Source organism: Typopeltis vanoorti, chromosome 7 (genome assembly GCF_054136105.1).
Source record: "Typopeltis vanoorti isolate ZY-2024b chromosome 7, IOZ_Tvanoo_1.0, whole genome shotgun sequence".
NCBI classification, from domain to species: domain Eukaryota; kingdom Metazoa; phylum Arthropoda; class Arachnida; order Uropygi; family Thelyphonidae; genus Typopeltis; species Typopeltis vanoorti.
In genome coordinates this window covers 112382458-112407983 of record NC_143555.1, presented here as the reverse complement: position 1 = coordinate 112407983, position 25526 = coordinate 112382458, and the positions used below count along the sequence as shown (strand labels likewise).

At 35.5% G+C, this 25526-nt stretch overlaps 1 protein-coding gene across 1 annotated transcript in view; it reads right to left on the bottom strand.

Moving 5' to 3' along the window:
* Window positions 1-25526, bottom strand: part of LOC150104973 (uncharacterized) — a 103679-nt gene that overhangs the window by 14060 nt on the left and 64093 nt on the right. The window contains exons 7-8 of the mRNA XM_090396083.1: window positions 22784-22878; window positions 15139-15193 (exon numbers count right to left, since the gene is read on the bottom strand). Coding sequence (XP_090252209.1) covers window positions 15139-15193; window positions 22784-22878 — 150 coding nt within the window. The remainder of the gene's footprint in view (window positions 1-15138; window positions 15194-22783; window positions 22879-25526) is intronic.

The window sequence follows — 25526 nt, the reverse complement described above, 5'->3', positions numbered from 1 at the left end:
TTTCGAAAAACGAGCCATAGACTCAGCCCCACTCAAACCTTCTATCTGGCTAAGATATGTAGATGATGTGTTCTCTATTTGGTCTCATGGCCCAGACACGTTAGACTCCTTCCTCAGTCATCTCAATAGTCTACATCCAAGAATCCAGTTCACTATGGAAAAGGAAAAGAACAATTGTTTACCCTTCCTAGACACCTTAGTCACACGCCTGCCTAATGATACACTTACCTTCACCGTATACAGAAAACCCACACACACACACAGGCAGATACATTCACAAACTCTCCCACCACCACCCCTCTCAACAATATGGCATTATTAAAACTCTTACCAAGAGAGCCCACAATCTTTGTTCCAGTGGAACCGCCCTCACTACTGAGCTTAACCACATACACAGCACTTTCCTCTCCAAAGGCTACAGCGATCATAGTATCAAAAAAAAATCAACTCCTCCCCCATTCCCCGTCCTTCTCGTCAACAAGAATTTAAAAATGCCATCACCATACCCTACATCCGTGGCACATCCGAAAAAATAGCCAAGATACAAAAACAGTACAACCTACACACAGCATATAAGCCCCACCGCAAACTTGCTACCCTTATCCGTTTTACAAAAGATCAGCTCCCTCCTCTCTCTCTGCCTGGAGTTTACAAAGTACCCTGTTCCTGTAAGCTGGCGTACTTTGGACAGACAGGCAGATCAGCATCCATCCGTCTAGAGGAACACGTCTTACATCTTCAAACACAACTGTGGCCATTCAGGCTTGGCTGACCATGTTTTGGATGCCACCCACAGAGTATCATAGAAGAAAACCACCATGCTCCACCACAGCAAATTCAAGAAAGAGAGACCTTTCTTAGAAGCAGCAGCAGCAGCTCTCAAAAACCAACCAAATCTCAATAAATATGGTTGCATTAAACTTCCAAAGAATTGGGAAACACTCATCACCAGAGTTCCCATCTTACATTCCAGGCCACCTACTACTGCCCTTAGAGGGCACTCTACCTAGATAGGACTTTAGTGTCACCCACGTGGTTGGACTTAGTATTGTTTGTTATTTGTGTATATGTTACATTAATTGTTTTTGTAATCCCCGTAGATGTCCTAGTGACTAGGACGAAATATAGGAAGTATTAAATTCTATTTTAATTCTTTTTGAGTGTTGTAAAAAATCCATTAAGCCTCCAACATGATATCAAGGCCATGTAAAGAAGCAAAATGATATCCTTATCTTTACATGTGAACATTCGTTTCAGCATTGCAATTATCTTTTGAGTTGTATTTGCAATCTTTGCTACATGACCCTGAACTTCAACTTCCTACCTACAACTCCAAGATCCCTGGCCTTATCAGTTTCTTCCAGCATAATCCCACCAATATAATACGACATTGGATATCTAATCATGCCAAAGTGAATGACTTTACATTTGCTGACATCCATTTTCCCATATCAACAATTCCAGCCTATTCAAATCATTCTGCAAATACTGCATATCAGCAGCATTTCTGGTTACCCTACCTATCTTTGCATCATCATCAGCAAATAACTGTATGCCACTTGTCAAAATCCTTCCTAATATCATTAATGTACAGATTGAATAACAGTGGACCAAGCACTGATCCTTGTGGTATACCACTGGTTACTTTAAATCTTACAGACTCACATCCCCCCGTATACCACTTTTTGATATCTGTCAGTCAGCCATCCTCTTATCCACTCTAATATTCTATAATCCAAAACCATATTCTCCAATTTATGCAACAATTTACCATGTTGTATTCTGTCAAAAGCCTTAGCAAAATCCCAAAGTATCATAGTGTATCTATTCCCCTTGTCTAGTTCAATGGTAACATTGCTACAGAATGTGTGCAAGTTGCTAAAACATGACCTTCCCTTAATAAACCCATGTTGCTCACAGTAAAGTACAGATTCACTGTCAAACCATTTCTGAATGCGAGCTCTAACCAATTTTTCCAAAATCTTCCCCACCACTCCTGAGATACTAAATGGTCGATAATTGGACACATTGGTCTTTACACCACCCTTGTGCAATGGAATTACCATACATTCTTTCCATTCCTGTAGAATCTTCCTTGTTCTGAGACTCATATTAAACAGCCTGGCCAAAGTAATAGCTGAACACTCTTTTAGCACACGTGCTGATATCCCATCAGTCCATATTGCTGAATTCTTATTCAGTTTGTGCAACAGCTCTAATATCTCTTCCTCATATACCTGAGTTTCTTCATCCAGTGAAGAGGTAGCATACACCAGGTTGATAGCTTTTAACAAAATGGACACTCATTAATTGAACAACCTCTTCTGCATCTGTTACCCTCATACCATCTGCATTTAGAAGAGTTATTCTTTCATATTCATTCTTTCTTTTACTTGCAGCAGATCAATAGAATTCCTCTGGGTTGTCTTTAGCACACAGTTTCTTTTCATACTGAAGACTGTTTTCTGTACAAGTTGTGACTATTCTAGCCTGGTGCTTATAATTTTCATAATGGACTTCATCCTTATGCACATGGTATTCCTCCGTATTCCTTCCACGTCATCCTTTCCTTACAAATCTCTTACTTAATAAGATTACACATCCATTTGACTTCTGCCCTATTTATTCTTTGAACTCTTGGGACACATTCTGATATTGCATCATTTAAGTATTGTTTAAATGCTTCCAATGCACTATCAATATTCGGAAATATTCTTCCCACCCATCAACTGATCCCATTCCACTGAACTCAGTATATTCCTCACTTGGTCATAATTTCCTGCTTTGTAGTTCAGCATGTAACCTTTTCCGAATAGAACATTCATAAACTTAGTCACTTCCCAAGTGAGTACCGCATGATACTGAAACGCCCTCTGATACTATAATGAAATCGAACACTCTCTGACTTCGAGTTCCTTCTGTCACATGCTGCTTGAGTTGTCCCATAACAGCTCAATAAATTCATTTTCATTCTTCTCATGAGATTCTACTGCTACCCAATCAATATTTGGATAATTAAAATCTCTCATTATGATTATTCTTGTTGCGCTCATCTTTTCTATTTTGTGATGCATTTCTTCATTACTAGCAACCAATCCACCAGGTGTGTAACAACACCCCACTATGTAATTGATCTTGTTAGATTCCACCTCACACCAGATGGCTTCAAACTCACTGCCACATCAAATACTGTTAGTAGTAGTATTACTACAATCATAAATCTCAACTCTAACTGGATTCAAATTATCTGATATCATTAGCAGCATTCCCCCTCCTCTCCTATCCTCTCTATCCTTCCTAAAAATACTGTACCCTTTACATTTGAGACCAGTTAGTATGTCTGATTCTGATAGTCAGGTCTCACTAATGCCTACAATCTGAGGTCCCAACATATAGACCAAAGCAAAAAACTCTATCCCTTTGTTTCTGATACTCCTAGCATTTGTGTACAGACATAATAATCTACCTGTATGTTCTTTTGTATACTCTTGTCTGCAGTCTGCACGAAACAGTTGGACAACTTGCAGATCTCTATTCTTCTCTAGTGCCTTATACATGTAGACATCTTTGCACATGTTTGATGGGTCCGAACCAAACAAACACAATGTCAAAATCATTCTCTCCTCATCAACATTTCCATGATAAAGCCCATTCCCATCATTAACACAGTTATATAACATTGTCACTCTTATCACATTCTCACCATTCCTCCCTTTATAATTTAGTTTCCCTGACTAATGTTCCACATAGAAATTGGCTAAATTGGGAGAGGAAACAGCCCATGGAAGTACTTTCTATGATGTTTATATAAGGTGCCCTTCCAAGAGAAGTAACCAGTATGGATAGCACAATTAAAGAGATCAATAATGTCAGAAAAAGAAAGTATTTTTCAATAAATTTAGAAAGTCAGAAAGGGGAATATTTGTGAATAAGGTGGTGGTATCAAAGCTCACCATTATATCATTATTGTTTAAAACTGAATTCTAAATTTTGGATTAAGGATTTGAAATGTGTGGAATTGTTTGTATAAGAAGAAATGTGGCCAGTAAGTGTAACTAAAGCTTTAACTGTTTGGCTAATTTAAAGGAGGGGAGTATAATGGGATTCTAATCTTCTTTTGTTATAAACGTATAATTATAACCTGTATTTGTAGCTGTTTCATTTTTCATATACTTGTAATTAACCTCGAAACAGATGTGTTATTTCTGGGTTTATGATCAACTTGTATATCTGCCTCCGATAGTCAAGTCAGCATTCACTAAGGTAGCAAACTATCCATTGTCTCTAGTACTCCTGGCATTCATATACAGGCATAGGTTACATGCATGCTTTTTTGTATACTCACTTCTGTAGTCTGCCTGACCCAGTTGGACAGCTTGCAGATGTCAATGCTTATTTTATGTCTTGCTTATGCTGACAACCTTGAACTTAAAAGTTTGAACCACATAAACACACAATCATTCTTTCCTAATATTCATTTCCATGATAATGCATATTCCAGCCACTAAAAAAGTTGCGTAACATGGTTACTTATATGTACATTATCATCATTCTTCCCATCATAATTTAGTTTCCTTGATTTTCACTCTGAAAACACACCCCAACTCAACATCACCAGAGTTAAAGATCAGTACTATCAACATAAGAAGCCTAAAAGGCAAAGAAATGGAGCTAGTGGAGGAATTAGATAAGTACCAGATCAACATAATAGGGGTGACTGAAGCAAAAAAGACAAAAACTGGCGAGATCTTTCTGAGCAATAAATACAAAATGTTATATTCATTTTGTATTTAGGCAATTACAATCAAGGAAAAGAAGGAGTAGCCATAGTATTCAACACAAAATACGAGACTCATCTTCTTGAATGGCAGGCAGTGTCAAGTAGAGTGATTTGGGCAAATATCAGAATGGGGAATTGGACAATGAGACTTATTTGTGCCTATGGTCCCACAGAATGTTCTACTAAAGGTAGAAGTGGAGGAATTTTTTGAGGCTCTACAGAAAGCTACTGACACAATGAAAAAGGAAAAGTTCGTCCTTGTTGGGGATCTAAATAGCAGAGTAGAAAGTGACTGTGAAAAATACAAAAATATTTTGGGAAAATTTGGAGAAAACATCAAAGCCAATAATAATGGCAAATACCTGTTGGATTTCTGCTCAGGACATGGACTGGTTATTACTAACACCATGTTCCAACATAAAAATGTGCACAAATTCACATGGAGAGAAGAGGCAAGGAAAAAGAAAAGTCTCATTAACTATGTTATTGTTGATAGTGATGTTTTCTCCCTGGCTCCTCTGTACACTCTGGTGACTCAAACACCAGAGTGTATAGAGGATTTGAAATTGGAAGTGATCACTATTTAGTCTTGAGCAGGATAAAATTGAATTTCATATTGAAAAGAATGACATGTAAGAAAGTTTTAAAGTTAATAAAAGTTCAGCAGCTCTCAGATGTGAACTGTAGACTAAAATACACAAAGATTATTGAAGGAAAAATGAAGGAGTTTGAGAACAGGAACCAAATCTTGGAGTTCAGTATGCAAGCCTTGAAAAAACCTTGATTGATTCAGCCAGAGAGGCATGTGGTGAGGTTGTCTTCAAGGATAGAAAAATCAGAACTCCATGGTGGACAAAGGAAGTTAAAGAGGCAGTGAAGGAAAAGAAGAAAGCATATCAAAAAGTTTCTGGCAAATGAGTCAGCTTGTGCTCTTAGAGAATACAGAGACAAATGTAAGAAAGCTAAACACTGTGTAAAACTAGCTAAACAAAAGTCATGGAAGGACTTTGGCAAGAACATAGAAAATAAATATCAAGAAGGTGGTAAGATATTCTGGAGATTATTAAAGAAGCTTAGGAATGGAAGAAAGAGTGCTGTAAAAGGAGTTAGAGATGATAAAGGTGAAATGAAAACAGGAGAAAAAGATATCCTTGAAGTATGGAATAATTACTTTGAAAATTTGCTAAATGAAACAAGCAGTGATGACATCACAGTGATAAAAAACACTGACCAGGCATGCAGTCAGAATACATATCCATACTTGAAGTAGAAAAAGCCATCAAAGGCTTGAAATGTGGAAAGGGGCAGCAGGAATAGATGATATTCGACCAGAAATGCTGAAGTATGGTGGTATAAAAGTCTTACAGTGGCTGCACTGCATAGCATAGTTCAGAATACCTGGACAGACGGACGAATTCCCAATGATTGGAGTAGAGCTCTCATAGTACCTGTATATAATAAGAGAAATAAAACTGAATGTGAGAATTACAGAGGTATATCCCTATTGAGTGTTCCTGGTAAGATATAAGCAAGTATTCTTGAGAAACGGTTGAGAAGAATTGTGGAAGAAAAGCTTGGTGAAGAACAAGCTGGATTCAGGTCAAATAGAGGCTGTCAGGATCTGATCTTCACTTTACGATAAATAGCAGAGAAATTATGGGAATATAACAAAGATCTGCATTTAAGTTTTGTCGATTTGGAAAAGGCATATGACAAGGTGCCAAGAGAGAAGCTATTCAATACGCTACAGTTATATGGTGTCAATGGGGCTATCAAGCAATACTTAGTCTTTATTTGAGTTGTAAGTCAGCAGTTAGAATTGAAGGAAGTACAGGAAGATGGTTTAATGTTAAATCTGGTGTGAGACAAGGATGTACATTATCTCCTCTGTTATTCATTATCTATATGGATCACATTATGAAGGAAAGTGGTATTAAACATGATATCAAAATTGGAGATGTTAATATCAGCTCTTTGCTTTATGCGGATGATGTTATACTTCTAAATAAATCCGCTACAAGTCTGCAAGATTCTCTTACTAAATTAAATAACTGTTGTAATAGATATGGTATGAAATTCAGCATTAAAAAGACAAAGACAATGAAAATAGGTAGAATTGTTGAAAATGTCAATTGTGTTGTGAACAGGGAACCTGTGGAACAAGTAAAACATTTCAGCTACTTAGGCACAATTTTTACTGAAGATGGTAAATTAAATATGGAAATAGACAATAGAATCAACAAAGCTGGTATGGTAGGAAGTCAATTGAATAAATTCATATGGAATAAGAGAGAAATTAGTTTTCAAATCAGTTTTAACTTATGGATCTGAGAGCTGGCTCAGAAGTAAAACACTTGACCAAAGATTAGAGACCACAGATATGAGAGTCCTGAGAAAGATTAGAGGCGTGAACAGATGGCATCAATGGCAATATCATATTAAAAAGAGGATATTAGGAAAGAACTTGACATTGTCAGCATCCAGGAATGCATTAGCAGAGCTAATCTCAGGTGGTATTGTCACTTAAACAGATGGGCGAGGAAAGATTAGCAAAACAAGTGTTCTCTTCTAGGTTGGCAGGAAAACAACCCAGAGGAAGACCAAGATATAGGTGGATTGATACAGTACAAAGTGCCTTAGATGATAGAAATGTAAGATCTGGTAATGTTGGAGTCTTGACAAGTAACAGACTGATTTTGAGGAAAATTGTAGATAGGAAGTTAGTAATGATGCAAATTTTTCATGTAGTACTATTATATCCTGTACACCCCTTGAGGGTACTTGGCAGGAATTTGATGATGATTCTCCCTCTCTCTCTGTTAGATTTTATACCAATTAATGATTTCTCTGGACTGTTGATACCAAATGCATTGAAGTGTATGTAGGCCATCCCTATCATAGAAATCCATTCTTCCCTCAAATTCATTTCACAAAATTCAACAACATTCATTTGGATGCTACATTTTGCTACCTGGCCTATGTATCGAATCATTTATCATAATCTATTCTTCTTCTGTCTAAGATGGGTTAAGTCTTCCCTTGAGCAGGATCGTCTAGTCTTCTCTATTCCTTGCTGTTCAAAAAAGTTCCTTATATGTTCTGTACCCTGAAATGTTCTTTATAAATTTCAGCTAGGTAATTCTTGGTCTTCCGGGTCTTCTTTTTTCAGTTTACCATACTTATTTACTTATTATTATTACTTTTTATTACTTATTTACCATAATACCCCTTAATAATTCATTTCTGGGTAACATACTAACAATTTTCACTTTCGCACTCTTGTTTCTTCCAACAATCCTTTCATATCTTCTCCTTCTCATGTGGAACTGATCACTGTTTAAATTGTTTGCACCTACTAGAATGGGCATCTCTTTTAGGTTTCTTTTCTGTTTTCCAATTGGATTTGTTATATTTTTGAAAAGTCAAAATAATAAGCCAGTCACCAATGGCATGTTTTATATGGAATTGCCATACCAAGTAAAATCTTTTTTTCTTTCTTTACCTAACTGATTATCATTATGTAATATCTTACCTGTTTCAGTGATTTGTTGTTTCTCATTCTGCTACTTAACTTTCTTTAAAAGAAAGCAAGCAGCAGAATGTCTCTTTAGAAGCCTCTCGACTTTTTTTTTTGAGAGAGAAATTTCTGCATTGTCTGTCTAATAACCTATTTAATTTTGCAATTTTGGAGGTTAATTTATTTTCAGTATATTCAAGTTTCTCTTAAGTGGAGTTTGTGCTCAACATCACTGTTCTTGTTGGTGTTCCATTTTGTTGTTGCTCAAGTTCTACCACTGTATGAGACTTTTAATATTGCAATATCTAAAAAAATATGTTTGAAATACACCAAATACTAAAAAAACAAAAAGGCCAGTTAAAGCACTAATTTTCTAAGGGGGGAGGGGGGATTAAAACAGATAAAAATTACATATTTCACACAATTGTGAAATGTGTGAAATATGTAATGATTCTCATGATTCTGTTAATCATGAATATGTTATTTTAAAGAGTAATATTCAACCTAAAAATTTCAAATACTTAGCCAAAAATTCTAAAAGGTCAGACAATTCAAACCCCTTAAAATTTCATTGCATTTTGCAGAAAAATAACAGATATTTCAAATAAACTCTTCAGGCAATTTAGCTAGTTTAGATGTTGTGTTTTAATTTACATTCATGCTTATACCAGAATCCATTGCTTACCTAGAAAAACTATTTCCACTGGATGCCATAAATTTTTTCCAACATTGTAATCAACTTTCTTGAATCATTTTTCTTCAAATGGAAAGCGCAAGTTTTATATTAATAAATATGGTCTAGCTATGGGCTCTGTTATTTCTTTCAGTCAGTAATTTTATGTTGAAAAGTCAAGGAAAACCTTATCACAATCCAGTTTGAAATCATGCAGCAGTATGGACAATATATTCATTATTTGGAGACAAACAAGAAATTGTTAAGATCTGAAAGACCTCAAAAATTTAATTTTTCCTAAATAATCTCTATCCAAATAATTCACTTCACCTTAGAAATAGAAATGGACAACAAATTTTTTCCAAATTTGTTGTCCATTTCTTATAAAAAAACTTTCCATTATTGGATGTTTTATTAAGCAAAATAAAAAGGCAGTATTCCTCTAGATGTCTCCAGGAAACAAACTCTTGCCAGTAGATACCTCCATGCCAGCTCACTTCACCATCCACAATAAAATTCTGAAATTATCAACTACCTTAAAAAACTCAATCCTGGATTAGTTTTTAATTCTTTTTAGTCATGCCTCTTCAAACAATCCCTTCAAAATGTTTCCAAATTGTTTTCATGAAGTCTGCACATATGGCCACTAAAGCCATATATATCAAAGTACGGTTCCATCTCTTTACTTTGTTATATATTGTTTGCTTGTGCCATTGTTATGTCGTCACTTTTCCTATAATAATTTACTTCCTTTATGAAATTTCTTCTCTACAATAACTACAAGACTTACAAAATTTCCCTGACTCTAATATCTGTATCACTTCTTACGTGTTCATTCTATAAGGAAAGTAAATTCTATATCTCTAGCCGGTTACTAATTTTACTCATGTGCTTACCCTGACTGTTAAAGGTTATTCCTTGCTAAAAGAAACGAATCCTCTAATTTCTTTCTGGGGCTGTCTCTTCTTCAGATATTGACAAATTTATTTTTTAAAGCTGTGCCAGCCAATATCTTAGAATAGAGGGGACTCTTATTCAGGGAGACTTTTCTAGACTCTTGGTGCACATAGGTGAATAAATTTATTATTATTATTATTATTTTTTATTATTATTATTACGGGTATCTCCATGGAGTCAGTAGACTCATCGCGGGAGACCCAAACTAGCAAAACAATATCTGTCATATCTCTTCTTGAATTCATTTACAGACGAAGAGCTCACAACTAAGTCAGGCAATGAATTCCACTCATTCACCACCCTCCAGGCAAAAAACCTTGCTCTGACACCTTTGCTAACCACACTCTTCTTTAATTTCCAGAGATGACCTCTTGTTCTTCCATCACAATCACACAGCTGAAACATTTCCCCTGCATCAATCCTATAAAAACCTTTTAGTAATTTGAATGTTTCTATCATATCCCCTCTTCTTCGCCTATCAACCAATCTCTGCAATCCACAAGCTCTCAATCTATCAATGTAGGGAGCATTTTTTATATCACTCACCAACTTGGTCACTCTTCTCTGAACCCTCTCCACAGCCTCCTCATCTCCAAGGAATCCAGGTGACCAGACCTGAGCACAGTAATCCAAATGTGGAAGTATCAATGCTTTATAAAGGGGAATAATAACCTCTTTATCTCTGGATGTCAGTGTGTTCCTCAACAACCAAGTAATCCTATGTGCAATCTTGGACACCTTAGCAATGTGTCCTCTGAACTTCATCTCTCTATCTACCAATACCCCTAAGTCCCTAGCCTCATCAATCTCTTGGAGTACCTTTCCATCGATGTAGTACACAGCTGGTAATCTTTTAATCCCAAAATGCATGACTTTACACTTTTCCACATTGTACTGACATCCATTTTCTTTTGCCCATTTTACCAGCTTATTTAAATCCTCCTGCAAACTTTCAACATCAGCTTGATTTTTTATTGCACTACACAACTTTGCATCATCAGCAAACAACTGAATATCTCCCTTTAAGCCGTTTCCTATATCATTTATATACAAATTAAACAACATTGGCCCAAGCACAGAACCCTGAGGCACACCACTGGTCACCTGCCTCATTCTGGACTCAGCTCCTCCATACACCACCTTATGGTATCTCTCCCTGAGCCATTCTCCTATCCATATCACCAATTTAATATCCATTCCCATCTGCTCCAATTTGCGTAACAGTGTTCTATGGGGTATCCTGTCAAAAGCCTTAGCAAAATCCAGAAGTACCACTGTGTAGCCAGTTCCTTTGTCCAACTCTGATGTTATTCTATTATGAATAGTTAATAGATTGCTAAGGCAGGATCTACCTTTAACAAAACCATGTTGGCCTCTATAGAGTATCATATCCTGATCCACCCATTCTTGAATTTTGTCTTTAACCAACTTTTCCAATACTTTTACCACTACTCCTGAGATGGTGATTGGTCTGTAATTCAATACCGCAGTTTTAGAGCCACCCTTATGCAAAGGAACCACTTTGCCTAACTTCCACTCCCTAGGGACCATACCGGAGTTCAAACTTAAATTAAATATCCAGGTAAGAGGGGTTGACAATTCATTTGCACATTCACGCAACACCCGAGCTGATATTCCATCTAAGCCTACTGCAGTGTTTGCATTTAAGTTTTGCAATATATTTAATACCTCTGATTCTTTAGCTTCAATTTTCACATTAGGTATTGCTATAGGTATAGAGATATCCTCACTTGGGTGATAGACTTTTGAGAAGTGATCACTCAGTAACTCGACTATTACATCTGATTTTGTCACCTCAATACCATCAGCACCCACTAAGGTTATCCTTCCGAAGTCATTCTTCCTCTTACTTGCCACATAGCGGAAGAACTCTTTGGGATTACCCTTGATCTCTTTGGCTAAGGTCTTCTCATAATCTGATTTAGCTTTTCTTACTATGCTGGTAACCTTCCTAGCTTGAGCCTTGTACTGCTCATGGGTGTCCTGATCGCCCTTCTCCTTGTAAATTCTCCATAACATTTTCTTTTTTTGCAGTTCAAGCTTGATACTACTGCTCATCCATCTAATGCCTGCCTTGTTTGACCTCCTGACCATGGGGACACAATCTGATATTGCTTTCCTCAGATACCCGCTGATTTTATCCCAAGCACTGCTAACATCTTTCCCTTGCAATATGTTCTGCCATGGGATGGCTGCAAGCTCACTCCGAAGCTTGTTATAATTGCCTAACCTGTAGTTCCGTACATACCCCTTCTTAATAGTAAAATCCACAGATTTTGCAACCTCCCAAGTCAATACCACATGATCGCTTTCACCAACTGGAGGTAATGGGGACACCTTACTTATGCATATAACCTCTGAACCAATAACCAGGTCCAACACTCTCACTCCACGTGTCCCTTCAGTTACGTGCTGTTTCAAGTAATTATCTCGTAGAAGATGTATGAACTCCATTTCCTTTTTGCTACGTGATATTTCCTCCTTCCAATTGATATCACCATAATTAAAATCCCCCATAATAATCACTAAGCCTTCACTCATTGCACTAAGTTGCTGATGCATGAATTCAATATCTCCCCCCGTACTCCCTGGCCTATAGCAGCATCCAACTGTATATTTGGTTGTGTTGGTCACTATTTCGCACCAGACTGCCTCAAATGAACTCTCATTCACATGTCTATCATCATGATATACTACTTTCTTTGGCTGCAACACATCAGCTATCATCAACAGTACTCCTCCTCCTGTTCTATCTTCTCTATCCTCCCTGAAAATACTGTACCCATCACATTCAATTCCAGTGACCACATCTTCTGCTGACAGCCAAGTTTCACTAATGCCTACAACTTTTGGTGAGATTTCACTGACTAATGCCAAAAATTCTTCTCTCTTATTTCGAATGCTTCTAGCATTGGTATATAAAAATTGCAGATTCCCTCTAGATCTTGTACCGGCTTTAGAACTGATATATAAGTCACTAACTACCGTAGTCCTATGCCGATTTTTATCCCCTCTCTTCTGCAATTTATTCTGCCTATAAGGATCAATAAATACACAATCAGTGCTAAAGTTTCTCTCTCTTACACTCAACCTTTTCAATATTAGTTTCCCTGCCCAATAACTTCAACCTGTTCAGAAAACAATAACTTCTTCAATCGCTTATGTCCTTCCATGTTAAGATGCAGTCCATCTCTAGCATACAACTGGTTTGCTTTAGTGCTTATACTCATAAATCAAACACTTTCTTTCAATTCTCCCCCTGCTATGGTTCAGATTAATGAGTGGTAGTTTTGGTTCATTTCACAGGAAAAACTCAGGTATAGAAGAAAACACATATTCATTGGAATCTAAAGACATAATATACACTTAGACCAATCTCACTTTCAAGTAGTTCAATAACATGCTAAATCAAACTGATTAATACTCTAATGCATGAACAATAAATCCTTCTTTTAAGTTAGAGATTAAACACACATAATATACACATTATACACTTCTAATCAATATTCTACCTACTATGTTAGTCTTGCATATTAAACTAGTCACAATCATTTATAATCATTCCAGACGATTTGTCTTATGGACATTAGCCACTGCAAAATAATCACTTAAAGTTCTTAAATACTGTCCATACTCGATTATTACACTACAATGATCTTTCCCTTTTACCGACTAGGTAATTATACAACAAAATCTGTACTTTACCATTTCTTGGGGCAGGATCTCCAGGTCTTTCTGAACTGTCCTTCTTTGTTTGAATTACCCCTCGATACTTCCATAAGACTGCGTCCATGTGGTGGATCACTATGGTCATCAGATTAAGCTATGCTCTGCACCTGGCGTTTTTTCCTAGTCTATTCTCAATCTGTTTCGGACCATCATCGTTTCTACTGCTGGTTCTGGTATACGTCCGTGATATTATTCCATCGGAACTTTCAGCGAAGGAGCGAAGACAGCATATGCCGACATCTCACGCTTTCGTACCGGCAGAAATTCCGACATCAAAGGGAAAGGCGCACCGTCCGATATCGTACTATCGGCAAGAAACGCCACCAGAAACTTCCGGTCCATGAGAGAAGTCGAATCATCATCCAGCAAAATAGGCGAAAAAAAGCCTTGGGAAAGGGGTGCAAACCCTTTTTATTCTCCCTTCACTTCCCCCTCTTTTTAGCACCCTGTGACTTGATGCGATAGCACCCTCTTCTTTCCGCGATCTTTTTCCCGCCCGCTACTTCCTTCGTCCACAGGAATTTCGACACATCGCAAGATCTATAGTAGCGTCTTCCGGGAAACGAATGTGCGTCACTTTCCGAGAATGCCAATGCCTCAAGCTCACCCATGACTTTTGGACTATTGTTCACATCTAATTTACCCATTCATTGTATACATGATGCATTCATATAATACTAATTTATACTCAAAGTTCTTTACATGTCATTACAATTCTACTAAAAGGAGGTAATTCTATTTCTATTTACAGTTAATACTTTATTTCTTCTGCTCAAGTACAAGTTGTTTCTCTCAGCTGATTTTTCTGACTTGTTAAATCCTGAATGAATTGTTTCCTTAATAAAGTTCTTCATTCAGGATGTAACAACTTTATATCAGAGGACCTCCAGATATACAGCCCATACACTGCAAAATGTCAATATCAGAATTACTTTTGAACTTTATATCCTTCAAATCTTTATTAAAATCCTCAAAGAATAATTATCCATTGTAAAAACATCACGAAATTCACAAGATCTTTTGATCATGTAGCAAAGTCTACATAGATTAGACTTATGTAAGATTAAATGCTCTAGCACAGTATTAATTAGGCTTCTACAAAGTCAAGTTGCTTAGCCATGACAAAACATCAAGCCTAACAAGTTGTGAGAAGATAAAATGAGAGGAATGGTTTCAGTACTCTCAAATAGCATTATTTTCCAACTGTGGTGTCATGCAACAATCTCAGGCTAATGCAATAGTCCAACACTAAATGAAATGCCATAGTTATTATTATCAAAAATGGGTTTCTGGGCTGCTACAAGGTCAAGGTTTTATCCCACAGAGAAAATATATATGTTATAAATGCTCTTATATAAGTATAAACTGTGTATTTTTTTTTGCCTGAACCAATTAATCCTAAGCAACACATTACCTTGAAATAAAAATGGATGCATTGACAAAGTAAAAAACATTACTTACTTAATGCAGAATCCACAAGTTCCTTATTATATTTTTCTTCACGTTTGAACTTATTCTGAAAATACAAATCCAAGATGCAAATTATGTACAAAAACTGAGTCCAAATGAATATTTATTGAACTGAAGTATTATTAAAAATTTTAACTACTTTCTTTTTTGATTTTATATATATATACACACAGAGAGAGAGAGAGAGAGAGAGAAAGCAAACAAAGAGAGGCAAATGCAAATCAAGAATATATTTTTATCAAAGTTATATTTATCTTTCACATGTATTATGACACTGAAAGAATAAAATATGATGGTTCTGCAAAAAAGTAAAATTTAATGCAGTATATACTCTTGAAAGAATTTTTTTGTGAAACATGAACTCTTGTGCTACTCCATCCTCAAAGCAGTTACCAGTACTTTGACCAAGTAATCGAAACCAGACAAAGACCAAACCGTCTCTGGGTTTGATTCACTGCTCCAAAATATCTTTAATCCATTAAATAGCAATGAATAAGACAACACAGGTTTCAGGTTCTGTGAATACGTTACAGGCAGCTTAATACTATATGCAGTGCTAAAGGGTACACTGCTTTTGCATCACAGCAAACTTGCACTGAGTTGTTAAGAGAAGGCTAATCGAAGTTCGTCACACATCTGTGAATTTACATGTTATACAACTTCTGAAGTAAGTTACTGGAGGTATTCCAAATTTTTAACTGACCTGATGTTTTTTCCTCAAAGATATTAGTAATCTGCATACCTGTAAATTTTAACTGTTTCATTTTTTCCTTGTGTAACTGTTCTCATAATGATGAGAACAGTCACACAAAGACATAAGTGTCACAAGTATCGCTTATAATTATAAATTATGCATTTATAATTCATCATATGGGTAATAATGGGCACAGAAAACTGCTTTTTTGCAAATGTAATTAAAAAAAATACACATAATGAGCATACACTGTTTTTCTTAGACTGAAGTGATATCATCACGCATATCAAGGATTTAGGATTAGCATGGCCTGTTCCAGCCTTAGAAGTCATCGTTGAATCGTTTAAGAAGACGTCCTGTTTTCATTTTCCTAATGGCTTATACTTTAAGGCTTGTTTTGGTAATCTTTCTATTTGCATTCTTTGAACGTGTTCCATTCATTTATGTTTATATCTTTTAATTTTTTCTATTACTGGTTCTTGGTTTAATTCTTTCATAATTTCTTTGTTTCTTTTGTGATCAAATAGAGTATACTTTGCAGTTTTTCTCATAAACTTCATTTCTGCTGTTATTAATCTTTATTTGTCTTTTTTTTTGTTTTATTGTCCAGATTTCACTTCCATACAATAAGACTTAGGGTTAATGTATTGTATACTTTTAGTCTGGTTTGTTTTTGTACTAGGTTTGGTTTAAATATAGAATTAATTATGCCTGTTATTTTTAAATATTTTGCAATTTTTATGTTTATATCTTTTTCGTTTTCATATGTGATCATACATCCTAGGTAGTTAAATGAATTCACCAGTTCTAAGATCTTGTTATCTATTGCTATCTTAGTTCCTGCTGGATCTTGTCCTTTAAAGGCAATAGTTTTTTATTTTTCTGTTGATACTATCATACCGTAATCTTTAGCTAACTCATTTAGATCTAAAATTGCTTTCTGTAAATAATCTTCAGAATTTGTAATTATTATTTGGTCGTCGGCAAATAGGAGAAAGTTTAATATACCTTGATGGAAATTTTTATTCCATTTTGTTATTATTTCATTCAGGTAAATATTAAAAAGAGTTGCTGAGAGAGGACATCCCTGTCGGACCCCTTGGTTTATCTCTCTCGTATATGATAGCTCATGATTTAACCTTATTTGGTATTTGTCTTTCTTTTAATATGTTAAATAAAATGCTTCTTTTAACTTTGTCAAATGCTTTTTCAAAGTCAATAAATGCAATATATGTTTCTAAATTGTATTCTCTTCTTTTCTCTATTATTAATTTTAGGCAAAAGGCCAAGTCTATACATGATCGTCCATTTCTAAATCCATTCTGTACTTCTAAAATAAAGTTTTCGGAATATTTTATTAGTTTGCTATTTAAAATTCTGCTATATATTTTGTAACAGGAATTTAATATGCTTATATCTCTATAGTTTTTAGGATCATCACTACCTTTTTTAAAGATAAGAATCTAAATTGCTTTTTTCCATTCTATTGGGAGGTGACCAGTTGAATAAATTTTTAAAAATAATAGGAGTCTTTCTTTGAATCTTGTTCCGGCATATTTATATAGTTCTGAACCTAGCATATCTTCTCCGGGTGATTTTCCATTTCTTGTATCTTTCTTTCAGGCTGATTTCTAATTCTTCTTTAGTTATTTCCTTTTCATTTTCATTAAACGTTTGCCAGTTGTCTTTTTTAAAATATTTATTCCACAATTCTGTGTAGAAATTCCTCTAATTTCAATTCGGTGTTTAATTTTATGTTTTTTAAGTTTTGTTTTGAAGTGATATCACTTTGAGTTAATATATAACACGATTTTGATATAATCCTGTTATAAATGATGACACTGGTTCTGGGGCGTAGATCATGTTTTGTCTTTTTGAAACACTGTATTCACTTCTCAATGAGTGCATTTTTTTTTTGCTAAATCATTCTCACTTCGCTCTCTTTTCAATTTCTTTTCACCTTCATCAGATGCTTAGTATAACCACATAGTATTTTTTTTTTCTTTTTTGCAATCACACAAAGCAGATACTTTAATTTTTAGTCTCATGGACAGGGTCAAAGCTGTATAAATGAGAGGAGAACTCCACATAGCCTTTAAAGGAATGAGGAGAACCGACCAAGGCTTCTGACCTAATGTCCAGTCCTCACCTTCTCATAGTGCACCCTGTTGGGTATCTACCTGGATACCGAACAAACGAGGATGGGCTGGCAATTTGGGATTTAGCTGACCAAATTGTATTCTTATTGGCTTAAACCAATATAGAAAATGATGGTACAACATGACAAAATTTCATGCTGGCTGGGGCGTCATCCGGTTAAACAAGGCCACCCCGTTGTTTTCGCTAGGGAACCAGGGCGAACAGCGAAAAGTCAGCTACCGGAAGAAATCTGAAAGCACACCCCTGTTCAACATCACCAGAGTTAAAGATCGGTACTATCAACATAAGAAGCCTGAATGGCAAAGAAATGGAGCTAGCTGAGGAATTAGATAAATAGCAGATTGACATAATAGAGGTGACTGAAACAAAAAAGACAAAAACTGGTGAGATCTTTTTGAACAATAAATACAAAATGTTATATTCAGGAAATAACAATTAAGGAAAAGAAGGAGTAGCCATAGTATTCAACACAAAATATGAGGCTAATCTTCTTGAATGGCAGACGATTTCAAGTAGAGGGATGTGAGCAAATATCAGAATGGAGAATTGAACAATGAGACTTATTTGTGCCTAAGGTCCCACAGAAGGTTCTACTAAAATAGAAGTAGAGGAATTTTTCGATGCTTTAGCGAAAGCAGCTGACACAATTAAAAAGGAAAAGTTGGTCCTTGTTGGGGATCTAAATAGCAGAGTAGGAAATGATTGTCAGACATACAAAAATATTTTGGTAAAATTTGGAGAAAAGAGCAAAGCCAATAATAATGGCAAAAACCCGTTGGATTTCTGCTAAGGACATGGACTGGTTATTACTAACACCCTGTTCCAACATAAAAATGTGCACAAATTCACATGGAGAGAAGAGGCAGGGAATAAGAAAAGTCTCATTGACCATGTTATTGTTGATAGTGATGTTTTCTCCCTGGCTCCTCTGTACACTCTGGTGACTCAGACACCAGGGTGTACAGAGGATTTGAAATTGGAAGCGATCACTATTTAGTCTTGAACAGGATAAAACTGAATTTCATATTAAAAAGAATAACATGTAAGAAAGTCTTAAAGCGAATAAAAATTGAGCAGCTCTCAGACGTGAACTGTAGACTAAAATACACAAAGATTATTGAAGAAAAAAGGAAAGAATTTGTGAACAGGAACCAAACCTTGGAGATTCAGTGGCAAGCCTTGAAAAAAACCTTGATTGATTTAGCCAGAGAGGCATGTGGTGAGGTTGTCTGCAAGAATAGAAAAATCAGAACTCCATGGTGGACACAGGAAGTTAAAGAGGCAGTGAAGGAAAAGAAGAAAGCATATCAAAAAGTTTCTGGCAAATAAGTCAGCTTGTGCTCTTAGAGAATACAGAGACAAATGTAAGAAAGCTAAACACTGTGTAAAACTAGCTAAACAAAAGCCATGGAAGGACTTTGGCAAGAACATAGAACATAAATATAAAGAAGGTGGTAAGATATTCTGGAGGTTATTGAAGAAGCTTAGGAATGGAGGAAAGAGTGCTGTAAAAGGAGTTAGAGATGATAAAGGTTACATGAAAACAAGAGAAAAAGATATCCCTGCAGTATGGAGTAATTACTTCGAAAAATTGCTAAAGGAAACAAGCAGTGATGACAGCACAGTGGTAAAAAACACTCAACAAGCATACAGTCAGGAATACATATCCATACTTGAAGTAGAAAAATACATCAAAGGCTTGAAATGTGGAACGGCGGCAGGAGTAGATGATATTCGACCAAAAATGCTGAAATATGGTGGTATAAAAGTCTCAGTGGTTGCACTGCATAGTTCAGAAAGCTTGGACAGAGGGACGAATTCCTGATGATTGGAGTAGAGCTCTCATAGTACCCATATATAAAAAGGGAAATAAAACTGAATGTGAAAATTACAGAGGTATTTCCCTACTGAGTGTTCCTGGCAAGATCTATGCAAGTATACTTGAGACATGGTTGAAAAGAACTGTGGAAGAAAAGCTGGATTCAGGCCAAATAGAGGCTGTCAGGATCAGATCTTCACGTTACGACAAATAGTTGAGAAAGCATGGGAATATAACAAAGATCTGCATTTAAGTTTTGTCGATTTGGAAAAGGCATATGACAAGGTGCCAAGAGAGAAGCTATTCAATACGCTACCGTTATATGGTGTCAATGGGGCATTATATCAAGCAATACTTAGTCTTTATTTGAGTTGTAAGTCAGCAGTTAGAATTGAAGGAAGTACAGGAAGATGGTTTAATGTTAAATCTGGTGTGAGACAAGGATATACATTATCCCCTCTGTTATTCATTATCTATATGGATCACATTATGAAGGAAAGTGGTATTAAACATGATATTAAAATTGGAGATGTTAATATCAGCTCTTTGCTTTATGCGGATGATGTTATACTTCTAAATAAATCCGCTTCAAGTCTGCAAGATTCTCTTACTAAATTGAATAACTGCTGTAATAGATATGGTATGAAATTCAGCATTAAAAAGACAAAGACAATGAAAATAGGTAGAATTGTTGAAAATGTCAATTGTGTTGTGAACAGGGAACCTGTGGAACAATTAAAACATTTCAGCTACTTAGGCACGATTTTTACTGAAGATGGTAAATTAAATATGGAAATAGACAACAGAATCAACAAAGCTGGTATGGTAGGAAGTCAATTGAATAAATTCATATGGAATAAGAGAGAAATTAGTTTTCAAATCAGTTTTAACTTATGGATCTGAGAGCTGGCTCAGAAGTAAAACACTTGACCAAAGATTAGAGACCACAGATATAAGAGTCCTGAGAAAGATTAGAGGCGTGAAAAGATGGCATCAATGGCAATATCATATTAAAAAGAGGATATTAGGAAAGAACTTGACATTGTCAGCATCCAGGAATGCATTAGCAGAGCTAATCTCAGGTGGTATGGTCACTTAAACAGAATGGGCGAGGAAAGATTAGCAAAACAAGTGTTCTCTTCCAGGTTGGCAGGAAAAAGACCCAAAGGAAGACCAAGATATAGGTGGATTGATACAGTATAAAGTGCCTTAGACGATAGAAATGTAAGATCTGGTAATGTTGGAGTCTTGACAAGTAACAGACTGATTTCGAGGAAAATTGTAGATAGGAAGTTACTAATGATGTAAATTTTTCATGTAGTACTATTATATCCTGTATACCCCTTGATGGTACATGGCAGGAATTTGATGATGATGATGGGGAAAAAAAAAGAGGATCATTTCACGCATTTAGATAATGCTTCTGTCAGATTGCTTAGGTTGTTCTAACCTATATTCTGATACATATATGAATTCATTGCATCTACTTTGAACTTGGCAAGTTCAAAATTATATGAAGACATGTTGAAAAACACTGGTTACAGAAGAAAAATATTCCAGAACACTGGAGGATCAGCAAAGATATCTACCAAATTATATTATCTTTTTATATCTTTGTAGAAAGGCTTATACATTGGCAACATATGACTATTAAATTATTTAAGGAATTTACAATGTATGTATACTGGAATATTAATTAAAAGAAAATTTAATAAATACTTCCTATATTTCGGCAATGTCACATTGCCATCTTCATGGGAACATACAAATATTGCAAGTGCACGCAGGCACTACAAAAAGCAAATGAAGCAGAAGATAAGAAACTACTATTGTTCCTAAAGTCCTAATGGTGCCCTCTAGCGGGCAATGTTGGGTTGTCTTTGCCATTGGGCTGATGTTCTCATGATGTAAATCTCCCAAATTTGGGGCAGTCTTATGCACCCAAATTTGTTGAGGTTCGGAACGTTTTTTTAGAGCTGAGGCTGATTCTATGAATAATATTTCATACTTGAACTTGCTGTGGTGTATTACTTGGACATTTTTCCAACGTGTCCACAGGATACATTCTTCCAATGTATCCTGTGGCGGGTATCTAGAGCATGGTCTGCAAGCCCAGTGTGGCTATACTGGTGAAACCGGATGTAGTCCTTGTGTTTTGACATCCTGATATTCGCTGTCCTGCCTGTTTGGCCAAAGTAGGATAATTTACAGCTGCAAAGGACCTGGTATACCCCAGGTAGATCTAGGGGAAGTGGTTGGTCTTCGGTATCTTTTTATATAAAGCAAACATATTTTCTGCAGATGTCTATTGACAGAGCAAATACTCTTGTATTTTAAGACACGCATATTTCTTACCATAACCGAATGCCAAAGATTAGATTAGGTTACATTAGCAATCCACATTATTGCAAATTTATTCCCTAAATAAGTGACAGGCAAATCAAGGACTTAATAAAATCATTAAATTACATCATAAATCTCCTTATAAGTATTACAAACATCTCAGCATCTGCTTGTGAAAGGCACAATTCTAAGATATTTTTTTTTATTTGATTACATAAAAGAATAAAAATAATGATATTAAATAAGGATGAAAGTTTAAAAAAATCTTTTCTTTACATTTAATGTCTTTATTTTTCATTCTCCAAATTAAGAAAAAAAATTATTTTTCTGGTGCTGCTTTTCACAAATGCTTTCTTAAGAGGATTCTGATCATAATATCTGCATGGATAGAATAGCTCTTTTCACATGTATCTGCATATAGAAATATTTCAATTACATTTGGGTTTATTAAAATGTGGCTTTTCTCATTATTATTCTTGTGAATGTAGTTAAAAATTTCTAAAAGATTCTCAGTTTTAGTTATTAAATTATATCTATATTTCTGTAGTCTTTTAAATGAAATATTTGCAAATATTGCTTATAATCTGTAGTTTGATAATTAATTTACAAAACATATTTACCTTCAAGCACTGCCGACTGTGCTTTGGAAACACTCTGGACATCAGACTGAAATCTGTACCAACAGAATTCAACACCTTATAAAATTTTACAGTCTCTGGAAAGAAAAAAAACAGATAATGGACTTCCAAAAATATATAGTAATTCAACTATATTAACAATTTGGTGATTGTAAAAAAATTACTGCTTTAATTAAACAAATTTTTTTGTTTAATAAAAAAATTTTTTTCATTAGAAATAAAAATTTCTAATTAAAACTGGTACATTTTTAATAATCTTAGGTATGATTAAATATTTAGTACAGATTTATTTTATAAAAATTATGATATTTAAAAATTTAACATTTTTCATTATATAAAATAGCATTTATATTATATACTGTTATTCATGGGGTCGCTTAAGGATCAAAGTCAGACAATTAGGAGGATAACTCAACATTGCCTTTAAGGCAAAGAACTGATTGGGACTTCTGACTTAATGTCCAATCCTTAACCATGTATGGTGCGATCTTTTAGTAAGCATCCACTGGGTACTGAACGAACATGGATGGGCTGGCCAGATGAAAGACAGGCACGTGGGCTTCCATCAAAACAAATTGTTTTTCAAGTCGCTCAATTCCCCCCCCCCCACACACACACACATACTCAGAGAACTGGGTGGGATATAGCCAAAAAAACTGTATTATCTATTGGCTTAAATCATGATGATACAACAAGATATTTCATGCCAGCTGGGGCATTGCCATGTTAAGTAAGGGGCATCTACACAAATGTTTTTCAAGTCACTCAATCCCCCCCCCCCACACACACACTCAGAGAACTGGGTGGGATATGGCCAAAAAAAAAAAAATGTATTCTCTATTGGCTTAAACCATGATGATACAACAAGCAGGTTAAGCAAGGGGCCTTGCTATTTTCTTCAGAGAACAAGGGCAAACAGTGAAAAGTCAGCTACAACTCAACATCTAAAAGAAGAAGACAACAACAAATTCAATATGAGAAGAACTGAAGGTAGGAAATTGAACTTGCAGAGGAACTAGGAAAATACTGTGCAGACATAATTGCATTATTGAGAAATAGAACAAAAATAAGTGGGATCCTACTAAATAATAAATACAGTAAAATGCTGATTACTATATAGAGCCCATATAATTGAAAAACATAGTTAATCCAAATTATTATGTTTTATTGAGTTAAATACATAAAAAAAAAAAACATAAAAACAGAATAAATATTCTTGAAGTATCTAAATACAAAACTGAACTTTAGATAGAAAGTCCATGATTTTTGTTAGTTTTCTTTGTAGCATTATTATTATTATTATCTGAGAACCCCTCCAGGGAGTCAAGGACTCATCGAGGGAGGCTATAAATCACCCAAACCAGCTATCATACTTTCCCTTAAATTCATTCACACTAGATGCACTTACTACCCCCAAGGGCAAATTATTCCTCTCACTCACTGCTCTCTAGGTGAAAAACCTGGCTCTTACCCCTTTCTTGAACTGTGAACAAACTTAGCTTTCATGGATGCCCCCATTTTCTCTCTCCCACCCTCCATATAACGAAAAATTTCATCAGTTGAAATCCTATAACATCCATTCAAAAGTTTATAGACATCTATCACATCACTCCTCTTTCTCCTGTTAACCAGAGTCTGCAATACACATACTCACAATCTGTCCTCATAATCTAAATCCCATAATCCAGATATAATCTTAGTAACTCTTCTTTACACCCTTTCCACAGCTTCTTTATCCCCTTGGAACCCAGGAGACCAAATCTGTGCACAATAATCTAGGTGTGGTCTTATCAAAGTCTCATAAAGAGGCAAAATGATATCCTTACATGTCACGGTTCACTTCAACATCACAATTATCCTCTGAGTTGTATTTGCATTTGCTATGTGACCTTTGAACTTTAAATTCCTATCCACCAATACACTGAAGAGGCAAGATCCCTTGCCTCTTCAGTTTCTTGTAGCATAACCTGCTAATATAATATGCTTTTTGATATCTGTCTGTCAACCACCATCCCTTATCCAAGTTAAGAGATTATATTCCAATCCCATATTCTCCAGTTTATGCAACCTTTCATGTGGTATCCTATGAAATGCCTTAGAAAAATCCAACATTATCATAGCGTATCCATTCCCTTTATCCAACTCGGCTGCCGTAACATTGTTATAAAATATGAGCAAATTGCTAAAATATGACATTCCTTTAGTAAACCCATGCTGTTCCTTGCAGAGTATAGCATGTTTGTCTACCCATTTCCATATACGAGTTCTTATGAACTTCTCTAAAATCTTCACTACCACACCAGAGATACTGATAGGTTGATAGTTAGACACATCAGTTTTTGCACCACCCTTGTACAATGGAACTATCATACATTCCTTCCATTCCTATGGAATCATTCCTGAGCTGAGACTCAAGTTATACAAATGTGTGAAAGGCCTAGCCAATTTGGCTGAAAAGTTTACTTGCACTTGAGTGAATTTCATCACTTTGATATTCAGAGCACTGGGCAGAAATCACATTGCATCAACACCTCTCAACAGCCATTATTTTTTTATTTTTCTTATACATCCATGAATTTGTAAAACTTCAATGTAATCAACATCCTCTTGACTTTCCACAAATTTAAGCAATGCTTCTGCAGCTGTTATGGTTTCATTACAACTTACTTTTAAGCTGGTTGTAGTTCCTCATCATTGTCCTTGTTGAGAGAAATGCTTGAGCCTG